This window comes from Ursus maritimus, unplaced genomic scaffold (assembly GCF_017311325.1).
Source record: "Ursus maritimus isolate PB19 unplaced genomic scaffold, ASM1731132v1 scaffold_28, whole genome shotgun sequence".
NCBI lineage: Eukaryota > Metazoa > Chordata > Mammalia > Carnivora > Ursidae > Ursus > Ursus maritimus.
In genome coordinates this window covers 27146084-27158593 of record NW_024425341.1, presented here as the reverse complement: position 1 = coordinate 27158593, position 12510 = coordinate 27146084, and the positions used below count along the sequence as shown (strand labels likewise).

The following is a 12510-nucleotide window of genomic DNA, read 5'->3' as shown; positions in this document are numbered from 1 at the left end:
CTGGAATATAGTTATCAAAATAATTGTGATGCCTGCACCATTGCATTAATGGACCAAACCAATCAACTGGCTACAGTTGAATCTGGAGATTCTGGGAGCTGGGTCCAATTGAATTCAGATTGAAAATGTAAATTGTTTAAGGGCTAAATAGTTTTGATCTTCCATTCATAATTCTGGTCATAATTATTATCTAGCAATAAAAGCTGATGGAGAAGGTTTCCATTATACTATAGCATAAAATGGAAGTTCCTTAGTTTTTATCAGCATAAGATTCCTTTTCTCTCTCTGGGCTCTTGAAAACATTTATAAACTAAGCTATAATTTTCTACATGTAGGGATTGTGACAATTGGAGAGGAAAAGAAGATTTGCACCGTCTCTGAGAATTTCCTGAGGATGTGTGAGTCCACTGAGGTAAACGTTTTTAAAGCTGTTTATGCTGTCCGAATTTTATCTTCATTTTGGTAGTTGAAAAATATATAATTAAATCTAAACTGACTTTTCCCCTTTTGGTCTCAGAGCTAATTTTACTCACAGGGATGTTTTGCAGGGGGACTGGAGAATAAACATGAATGAGATGCTCTATTTCAATAAAAATGATTACAAATATACATTTTTCTAGAAACTATCATTTTCAAGAATGTTGAACATTTTTAATGTTATGTTTGAAAAGATAATGTAGCCTTATATACTTATAATATTACTGAAAACCATCTTTATTCATGACGATCTCATCTTTGTAATAAAAGTATACTAAAATGAGGCACTTGCAGAGACCTAAATAATTTGCAGGAGAAAAGATGCCATAATAATATTTTTGGATTGAGTGCGAGATGTATCCTAAGTGCACTTTTGTTAAAGATGTACAAAGTTCTTATTCGAAGGCAGCAGTAGTCCTGATCACTCTTCTGCTTGTAACTCTGACGCGTGTTTTGATTCTCTGTGGTTTCCTTTGCAGCTGAACATGACCTTCCATTTGTTCATTGTGGCACTTGCTGGGGCTGGGGCGGCAGTTATTGCTATGGTAAGACCTCAAGCTCTGAGGCTTGGTTTTTCGATTTGAAGGACAAAGCGATTTCCTTGTTGAGATGATCATTTATCTCCAATCCTGAAGTCCATATGAATCCTATTTATTTTAATATCAGTAGAAAAAAGGCGGGCAGGGGGAACAAAGAGGAGTGGGCAAATAAATAAGTGAAAAAAAAGGCTTAACCTGAAAAGGTATCATCGTTACAATAGAGATAACATTCAGTAAGCAGTTTAAGGATTAGAACAGTTATATCAGTAACATTAACAGAAATACGTAAATTCATTCGTGTTTCAGATATTAGATCACTATTAAGGTAAAGAAATCGTCTCTGGATCATAGAGGTCTGTATCAGTGTGATAGTCTAGGTAATCTAATCAGTTCTTTAACTGACATCATCCTTTTCTCCTCCTTATTTAAGGACATAAAAAAGCCATAGTGAGACACTTATGGAAAAAGGATTAATTTATTCTTCTTAACACAGACATCAATAGTTTCCTGTCATTTCTTTGATATCTAATTTTGTTAAGAACAAGTTTTTCAAGTCAGGCTTTTTACTGAGTCTTGAGGGCCTGCAATGTTCCAGATTCCGTCTCTTCCTCGGTAACTCACTGTGAAGTGCGGTTTGCTCACTGGACTACCAAAGACCGACCTTGGACAAATACTTGGAGCATCCGTAATAGTTTTCGCAGCCAAGGTCTTCCAGTCCTTAGTTTTGCATCCTAGTATACAAAGTAATAATACAAAAGTGAAGTAGTACAGAGTTCTTCCCAGTAACCTCACAAATATTCTAGCCAATTCAATATGCAAAAATGATGAATTAATTCAGGTTTATTTAATTCCTTTCCTTCAAGTGCCAATACAATGTCCAATGTGTTGGTGAAAGGAACACTTTTGAAAAAATAAGTGTGTTTTCTCTCTTGTCAAAGAGTAAAACTAGGGGGCGCCTGGGTGGCACAGTGGTTAAGTGTCTGCCTTCAGCTCAGGGCATGATCCTGGGGTTGTGGGATCAAGCCCCACATCAGGCTCCTCCGCTATGAGCCTGCTTCTTCCTCTCCCACTCCCCCTGCTTGTGTTCCCTCTCTTGCTGGCTGTCTCTGTCAAATAAATAAATAAAATCTTAAAAAAAAAAAAAAAGAGTAAAACTAGGAGAGTACCTGGGTGGCTCAGTCTGTTAAGCATCCAACTCTTGATTTCCTCTTGGGTCATGATCTCAGGGGGTGGGATCCAGCCCCACGTAGGGCTGGCTACATGCTCAATGGGGAGCTGCTTGAGACTTCTCTCCTCTCCCTCTCCCCTACCCCTGCTCTCAAAATAAATAAATAAATAAAATCTTAAAAAAAAAAAAGAATGAAACTAGGAATAATCAGTGATAAGTTACTAATGAGCCATTTCAGACGAGTTATTTTTTAGTGACTTAAAAACTTACATATCAAGATTTGATTGTTTCACTAAAATTGATTTTAAAATAACAGAAATGACTATGTCAGTGCTAAAGTAAGTTTTCAGATATTTTGCTGATTTAGTATCATGCTAATTCCTCAACATTTCAGATTGAGGGTATAAACTCCTATATACATAGGCATTTTATTTCAGAATATGAGGTGCTTAATAAGATCATGCTGGCTAATTAATCTGAGGGGTCACAATAAGACAATAAGCAAAGGCATTATATTGTCAGCCTAAAATCTGTGCTAAAATATGCCCCGGAGAAGCATTACATGTTCTGGGCAGTGATGTTCCAAGCTCTCATGATCCCAAGCAGCACCCAGCCTGGCTGTGAGATAAGAGGAAACATTTGTCCATACACACTTTCCTGTGCGATGGATAATTAGGGACTTGTGTTTGTTCAAGCAATATGCACTCATGTATAAGAGGTCTATCAAAGCACTTTTTGTGAAGAGGTGTGTAATAAAGCATACGTTCGCATTTGCTACATATGTGTGTAAAACTCTGTGTAAAAATGTCTGCCTTTAGGCATACATTAGTGAAAAGTACCTGCGTAAATGAATAATGTATTTAAATGTCCCTAAAAATGCTTACTCTGAAATGATTCTATTATCAAAAAGATCTTAATAGAAATTCAGATGCTATGTATTTCTTAAGGAATCTATGCTTTGCATAAACTCAGATACTAAGTTATAAATAAATTTTATTTCAAAGTACAAGAGATTAGAATATTACCTTTTGGATATCTAAATATACACACAGCATAAATTCCTTAAGAAATAAATAACATCTAACTACTGATTGACATCGGTATTTCCGATTCGTTAGCTCTGATAATAGTTAAGTTTTTAGGAGACAGGGATAATATAACAATAATTACTGCTTCTGTTCCTGGTACTAATATTAGTACCAATAGTACTGTTATTTGCTAATATTTCTTTAACCCTTGCTTTGTTGAAAGCACCACCAAATGCTTAAGGACCAAAATACAGTCAATAGTCATAATGTAGACACTGTCGTTAACCTCATCACCAACTCCTTCAACATTCAAAGTAGACTACCATCATTATTTCCATATTAGGGATGAGAAAATTGAGATAAATCCTTCTCTACCAAAATATTTAAAACATCATCTGTAATTTAAGGCAAAAATGGTAAGAATTTGTACTAGGACTAATGTGATCTACTCCATATGATTTTTCAGAGGTGTTAGGAAGTTCTGTAGATGCTGACAAAAGGGGTCCACTTGGCATTGCGCCAGGTTCCAGGGACCGCTGTCCACCTGACACTAATGAGCCTGGCAGCTGGTGTCCCCCTAAGGCCAGAGGAAATGTCTGAAGATCTGGAAAGTGCCCGTTTCTGACTAGAATGATGCTGAAGCTCTTTTCAGTATCTCACTCAGACATATTTAATAATAAGTTAGGGGTTATATTTTCTCAGACTTTAAAAGGAAGGTTTTTGTACATCTAAAAATATATTCATTCATGCAAAACGTATTTTGAGTACCCACTACTTGCTAAACACTCTCCACAGCACTTGATCTCTTCCGAGCAACTCGGCAAGGTGCCATGTGAATCTGGTCATGCGTATAACCTCTGCTCAGTCCCTATGTATGTAGTGATGAAGCCTTCACTACGACAATGACAGAGGACAAGAATATAACTCAGCTCTCAGCTCTTGCTTGCATGTGGCTTACAATTTCCACTACACAAAATGCAGAATTTCAGAGGAAACAGAACATTCTGAAAATTCTTATTGGTATGCATCTTTTCCCATACTGCCGTGTCAAAATTGTCATTTTTTTTCCTACTGCCTGTTGAGTACCTTAACGTATCACAACAGTCTCCATTTAGAATTGACTATGTGTTCTTGACGTCTGTCTGTCCTTTTCTAAAACCAACCTACCTCCTGTCTTTCAAGGTACTCTTGGCTAATCAAAATGTTAGTGTTCTATTTTACTAAATTATGGATAAAAATATTACCCACTGTTTAAAACTCAGATCAAGTAAATAATTAACAACTTAGTCTCTATTTCACATTCACCCATCAAAAGTCATCATTTGGAAAACTGCTTTATCTCTCTCTATGGACCAGGAGTGAGGGAATGAGAGAAAAAGAAACAAGTGATCTCATAGCCGAGTGCATTCAAGTCCAATCAGGAACTTCATTACTTAAGTAACTATGTTACTCAAGACAGATCAGAAACTTCCTCTGTGAACATGACACCCTTCTAGCTATTGTGAATGTATGCAAACATACAAAATCCAGATGACACAATACTTGCCCTCTTATAGTTTACAATCCAAAGGAAACGGCAAAATTATGGAAAATTAACTTGACAGTTAAATCCACAGATTTATGTTGGGGTTTCCATGATCCCTCTTTCTGTTGTGGAGCAGGCAATAATATATACTCCCATTAATTCAGAGTTGTCTAGACTCAAACAGTGTAAGAGACCATTTTCTGTTACGGATGGGGAAACATAGATGAAATGTATAGCCTTTTGGTTTGGGTACGTGAGGGCAAAACGGACAGAAAACATCACATGAGGATTAAGAATCAATCTTGGCTGCTCCAGACTCGAAAAAGAAGGAGAGAAAGAGATTCTGAAAGAAAGGGAGCTGAGAAGATGCCATCATAGTCGGAGACGTGAGAAGGAATAACATATTTATGTTGTTCCTATTACAATCACAGAGATTTGGGGTCCCTCTTGCTAGTGCACATATCCTACATAAGCATACAATTTGAATATTTCTTTCCTGATAGCAGGGTGTAATGGAGACACTGAACAGGCTTCCAGTATAAATTATCTCTGTCTTTGATTAGGTTCACTACCTTATGGTTCTGTCTGCCAACTGGGCTTATGTGAAAGATGCCTGCCGAATGCAGAAATACGAGGACATCAAGTCGAAGGAGGAGCAAGAGCTTCATGACATCCACTCTACTCGCTCCAAAGAGCGGCTCAACGCGTACACATAAACAAACCCTTCCTGTCCTTCCCGCCTTTCCGATGCATTGGTGTTTAACTAAGGGCCATCCAACCATCCAACCTTTTGCAAACAAAAATGGAAGTGCTTCTCATCAGTGATATGTAGGGTGACTTATGAATCACCTGAACACAATTCCTTGCTGTTTAGCACTTAATTTCCTAATTTGTTAAATTGGTGTGATCAGATCTCTTCTACAAGCTCCTATCCAGCCTCTTCCTTTTTTTAAATTTCTCAAACTCATTTAATAATTCTGTAAGATTGAAGATACTGACATTGTCAAATGCAGAGAATTATTTGATTTTTAATCACTTCCCATGTGTTAATACATAACACCTTTTGCATTATTTCTTATGTTTTGAAAAGAAAAATAGCTTTTTATACTTTTTAGTTTTGATTTCGGTAACTAGTTTAACTACAGGTAACCTTCAAAGGGACCATTGTACATTATGAACAATAGACAGAGATGGTATCGTGATAATTCTTCTTGAAATCTGGAAATCCCGTCTGGAGATCAGTGGCCACGTTAACGACAGGCCCTGGTTCATGTTCTCATTAATCTAAGGTGCAATTTCTAAATTTGTAAGAGTAGGTTTGAAAAAAAAAAAAAAGTGCTTCTTATCTTTGTTAACATTGTATTTTTTTCTTGATGTACTTAAAAGGTATTTCTCTCCGATTACTCATGTTTATGTTGTGAGCACGTAGAAACAGTGATGCTATTGCATGGCTAGTTGCCTTTTTAAGATTGTGACACCAGACTTACCTTTTAAAGCTTAGTATAGAGACAATTTTAATGGAAATAACTACTGTGAACTATTGGAGAATGATCTCTTTGTGATTTAAGCAGTGGCTGGATTGGAACTTTTAATATGCTAATGTGGAACATTAATTACCTTTATGAAGGTGGTATATGAAAAAAATAAGCACAGTAACCCCTCCGAAGTTGTTTTACCTACTTTAAAACGTTTTAACGGATTGCACCTCTGTAAACTATCCCTCCAATGTGTATGATATATTTGAAAAGGCTTCTATTAATATAATAGCTTTGCTTGCAGCCTTCCAATCCATGTTGGTTTACCTGTAGTGTTTTTTAAACTATGGTCAGAGGCCACTCTAGAATGTATCCCTTCCAAGCGTAGTGATATATCTGTGTTTTTCTTTGAAGTAAGTCATTTTAACCAAATGTTCATTCATAATCATTTATAAGAAGTACCTATATCAAAGGAATAAAAAAAAAAAAGCAATCAGTATTACTGGACCAAAATTGGTGTTTGTTTTAACCTTGACTCTTCTTTTGATTATTTCTAACGCTACAAGAATGCTGTAAAGTGTCTTTTAAAATGATGTAGCCTGACAAGACATTTTTGTCAGTGTATAAAAATTAGGTAGTATTGTGCACTGATTTGACCATTGTGAAATCTTTTCTCAGTGTAAGTGCATTTCTAATAAAATTTATGAGTGAAACAATCTTTGTACAACGACTAGTCATGCATCATCCGTAATTTTACAAGTTCTTGTAGTAGGTAGCGGGGTATTACTAGGGTTATCTGTGGCATGATTATGCATTCTGTAGTATTATTTAATCAATTTGGGGTTTTGCTTCTTTTTTTTTTTTTTTACACATAGATTATCTTACTGGTTCAACATTTTTCTGATATATGCAGTATTACAGATATTCAGCAAAAGTATTAATGGGCTTCTTTAAATTCTATATTATAGTGTTTCAGTTCTGTGTCTTAACAGTTTGTGATGATTTTTAAAACTGTCTTTTAAACTTATGTAATGATGTTGATGCTTTTGGCTTTTTTTTTCCTGGTATTAGAGTTTGTATTTTCACAAAGAGTGCTTTGTAGCAGGCATTACAATTAATCTGTTTTGTACATAAATGTGCCAACAGCTTGATGGTGGCGTTTTTGAAATGTAGAACAAAGTGCTTGCAAAATGTAATAAATACACTTGTGTACTTTGTGTACTTATTCTTAGTTTCTGCAGTGTTTTTTTGTGTTTGTTTTTTTTTTTTTTTTGGTTTTGTTTTGTTTATTCCTCTTTCCTATGTGTGTGCACTCTTTCCAGATGCAATAGATGCTGTCTTTTTAGGATGCTTATTACCTCAGTTGAGCTGAACTCACACTGTACTGAGAATTCTGCACGGGACATGCAGCACAGGCAGGCCAGGGAGCTGGGAGGAGGGCGAAGGTGTGAAGATTTCGGAGGTCATTTAATTTAGCAAAATGATAACAATTCCCAACTTATGCTATTCCCTTGCCTAACTTCTATTGTTTTGTGTTTTCTTTAGAGCTTCCTAAACTAGTAGAGAAACAAAAAAGACTAATTCAATTCAGAAAGAAAAATGATTTCTTGGTTCGCTTCGAAATTTCAAGGTGAGAACAATTACATGAAAAATATATATATTTTCCAGACTGTCTGTTTGGGTTGTAATTTTTTCTGGCCAAACTAGAAGTGATGACAATTTAAAAATAATAACACAGTGATCAATAAAAATCTTAGCTTTTACCAGGCCTAACTAACTGTATTAGTCTTCAGTTATTTATGTATTATTATAAGTAATTATTATAAGTGCCAGGCACTTAGGTTATAAGTATCTACAGTAATTACAAGCAGATCTGGACAAAATATCTTACATTTTAAGAAGTCATGTTTAAGATAATAAGAAAATAATCCCAGTATTAAATAATAATTTAATTATTATTAAGCTTAATAATAATTATTACTAAATGATAATTTTATTCTTTCCAGGGTTTATGAAATTCTTAGCATAGCAACAAGAAAATAAAGAGTTATATGTTAAAGATCATCAATGTGAACAAAAATTTCACAAGAGAATGCTTTTCAAAGAAACTGATCATTGTAGGATAATTATATTTTTTGAAAACTTAAAAGTCCATTTCTGTTTGTAAAAACACACATTTATCTTTATAGCAAGTAATTTCCCTTTGGGAATTTTTTTATCTCCTGGCTTTATTGAGATATAATTGACATATAAGCCTTTTGGGAATTGTAAAGCTAATGTGAAGACTAAGGAAAGTACTCACTTTGAGAAGAAATTGTGTGTCGGCCAGCTTTGGCGTGGGTGTAATCAGTTTACTTCCTCATATTAAAATTCAGAAATAGCAGATTCTGATTTATTCACTCAAAGATCAAGTAAACCTGACTTTTGTTTTATTTTTGCCTTTTAGGCAAAAGAGAAAGCTATCGTTTTAAAGTATATTTCACTTAAGTCACTCCATAGTTTACATATGCTGAGATGATGGGACTTGAATTAAGCTGTCATACCTTGAGAAACAGTGTCCTGCAAGGTTTTCAGGTAGCGGATCATCTGAAATCCCTGGAGGCAAGTGTATAAAACACCGCTAGCGAGCTCGCGTGTGAACCTCTTCCTACTGGCTTAAATAAGCCGGGGACCTTGAGTTTCTGCTCACAAAAGTAATTTTACCTTTTTGATCATTTAGATTCTTTGGCCCTTTTCCACAAAAATCCAACATGGTTGCAAATTGAAAAGAACGTAGAAAATGCAATAAGTTGAAGTGTTAAGTTCATTGTTAAATGAATTACTGAAATAAATAAAATCTTAAATGAAGTAATATCAAAATGAAATAAAATTTACCTAATCAACTGTATTTCTAACCTGTGGAACCCCCTATAGAAGGAAACACCAAACAAAATAAAACAAATAAATGTTGGGGGAATACAAAATAGGAAAGAGAGGAGATCCAAGTAATCCTGCTATTATACTTGGAATAAGAGGGAGAAAGAAAAGAATAGGGTTATTGGAAGATATAAATTGCAGAGGGGGGAGATTTTTAGAAAGAAAAGTAAAAAATATGAAAACCGAAGCTGACACCAAGAAGAAACAGCCTACAAAAATTTTTTTTTTATTTCTTTTAAGTGCAAAATACAGTAGAGACCACAGCTCTTCTTTTCTTCAGCATTGTCTGCCCCCCCCCCCAACTCGATGTACTTGAGCAAACACCCTCACCCTCCAGGCCTTGCAGGATAGAACACACTTTCCTCCCCCAACAGCCCAGGATGGGGCGCTAGAGGAGCCCATCCCCCATCCCGCTAAGTTGCCCAACATCCCTGCTCTGATTAGTAAACAGGAATGATGTCTGGCTTTTTAAAAAGCGGTGTGATCTATTTGCTTCTTTATTGTTTCAACAATTATTTTTGTCTCTGGGGGGCCACCCTGATGGGAACGGTGGCATCCCACAACAGATCCAACTCTGTGAATCAGCCCCTCTGAACCGTTTCATGTAGATTGCAAGGGGCTGTGATCCAAGGAATGCCTTGAAGGAGGGAGCACAGGTACGTCTGTGTGTCACGTAGGATGCTGACTGTGTGTAGGTAAGCCCCAGATTTCTTTGATGGACTTTTTTGGCATGTCTAGAAAGTATCAATAGTCTTTTCTCAGAAGGATTTACACAAAGTATCACAAGGAAACATTCCCATTTCGACGTTCATTTGTTAGTGGATGCGGCAGAGAAGGGTCGCTTACGGGATCCGATAAAAATATACATGACCTACCTCCGTGCTTTTAATAAAGAAACATTTAGAATTGGCAAGTTCTTTGGGTTTTTAGATCTTTTTTACTTTTTATCACTGACATTGATTAATCTCTATGTGAAATATGTTAATCACTTGAAATCTTATGTATCATACATATAGTATAATATCGTCAATTAAACTGTGAAAGATACAAGGCAACCTAGCCCTTCGCTAGACAGAAGGAGAGGATTTGCAGAAACAAGAAATGGATTTTAAGGAATTATGACATCATTTAAAGGAAAGACTTAATAACCAGCAGATTACTTTAACACAGATTGAAAGCGCTGCCCCATTCCTAACCTCCCACTCACCTCTCCACCGAATGATAGTACACCACTATCACACAACACAACACAAAGCTCTCCAGCCTTGGAGATGAGCTATACTTGCTTTTCTCTCCGTAGACAGTGTTCACAATGATTACTATGGTCATCATCTTTCATAGTACTTTATTGATGAAAAGCATGGAATCAGGTCTTCAAGAGAAAAAGCAATGTCCTGCATGAGAACTGAACAATAACAAACCAGTAGTCTTCCTGAATTACGCCTTCCTGGTCTTAAAATAATTACCCTTTCCAAGCCCCTAGATCACACCTAGTAAGTAGCACACCTGGTAGATCAGAGACCATAATGTAACAAATGCAAATGATATAAAAGTCACATTGTAAACATATAGTTACAGTATTTATACAAGTTAACACAATCAATTTTAAGATTGTTTTTCTCCCTAACTTTTTAATTTCCACTACCTAATACATAAGATCATCAGGTACTTTCCACATTTCCAATAAATAGAAAAATCTATTGATTTATATAATAAGTATAAATTTAGTGCTTGAAGTAACAACAAAAAGTGTCTCTACTAAGCCAAGTGGAGACTTCAGATATTAATGTAACACCCTGATAAATCACATATAGGGTACGTATTTTCTCTCTGCCCAATATTGGTTCCCCCCACCCCACTCCATGCACTCAATTTCTAAAACTCATAATTTCCAATAACTGCACACCATGTATATCTTAACTTTTATTCATTCCATTTCCAACTTCTGTTTGCTGCTTTTCCTGCTCACTTGCCCCATTGGGACTATATATCCATTGATCTGGTTTTTACAGCCCTCATTCCCCTTATGTCATCGGCCTTCTCAGTAACTAGCTTATATTACATGGTCCATCATTACAATCACTCCCTTAGCAAGTCCTCATCACCTTGGACTCTGTATTTTCCTTAAACTCTCACAGCAAAATGCCAGCCCTGGTTTAATTCATCTATCTGTCCACTTTCAAACCTGTGTAACTAAACATGGCTGAAGAAAAACACAGCCTGACCAATCTCACTCACGTTTAATGAGCCCTTAGAGTTGTCAGGAAACTGACTCCATTTTTTCCTAGAACAAGGGTTGGCAACTTTTTCAGTAAAAGACCACATAGTGAATATTATAGGTTTTATCGACTATTCAGTCTTTGTTTTGTCGCGACTTATCTCTGACATTGTTGTGCAACAACAGCAATTGGAATATGTGAATAAATGGTCACAGCTGTGCTCCTATAAAGCTTTGTTACAAAAACAAATGGTTGCCCATAGTTGGCCCGAGGGCCATAGTTTCCTGACTCCTGCTCTAAGCATTCATTATTCTATATTCCCTAGATGGTTACCAAAACATGGCTTTCTCTTATCAAACACTTTCTTTCCAATTAGAGTTAGAAATTGTTTCCTACTTCAGAGGGAGAAGTGAGAAATACCCAGAAGAACATAGCCATAATTTCCCATCACTAGTAATCTGTCTGTACTAATATGTACAATCTCTGCTTTTTCTCTTTTTAATGTGGATGAATTCCTCGTTTCTCGGGCCAAACACACTTGATATATTCAAGATCCCATCCAATCTACCTACTTCAGGCATCAGTCCAGCAAATTTTCCCTCTCTTCAACCTCTCCTGAATCTCCAATTTTTCACTCTCTAATGGCTCACTCCAATCATGAGGCAAGCAAACAACAATAACAACAAAAAACCAAAAACACCCTCTCTTGATTCCTCATCTGTCTACATCCTGCCTATTTCTCTGCTCTCTTTTATGGCTTATCTCTTTGAAAGAGATGTACAATCACCTCCAATGACTCCCCTATCATTTTCTCTTAACCCCCGTACAATGTGTCCCTTGCACTCAGCACTCCATGGAAATTAGTCTTGTCAGGGTAACACATGTCATCCAGATGGCTAAATCAATTCCAGTGCTCTGTTCTCAAGTATTCATTCACTTTCTATTGAATATTTATTGAGACTACACTACAGCCAGTTATCCCTCTAGTCACTGGGATGTAGCAGTGGATAAAATGTAAAAAAAAAAAAATATATATCTTTGTCCTTTTGTGACTTATCCTCTGATGCAGGGAAACAGACACTAATAAAAATAAATCATTCAGATGTAAAGTATTCTTGAGATGAGAGATGCTATGGAGAATAGTAAATCACAAAACATACTTA

At 36.1% G+C, this 12510-nt stretch overlaps 1 protein-coding gene across 1 annotated transcript in view; it reads left to right on the top strand.

Moving 5' to 3' along the window:
• GPM6A (glycoprotein M6A) overlaps positions 1-7949 on the top strand; it is a 57261-nt gene extending 49312 nt beyond the window's left edge. Inside the window, exons 5-7 of the mRNA XM_008708892.2 lie at positions 336-412; positions 957-1022; positions 5301-7949. Of these exons, the coding sequence (XP_008707114.1) occupies positions 336-412; positions 957-1022; positions 5301-5453 (296 nt within the window). The 3' untranslated portion in view covers positions 5454-7949. The remainder of the gene's footprint in view (positions 1-335; positions 413-956; positions 1023-5300) is intronic.
• Positions 7950-12510: the final 4561 nt, after the last annotated feature.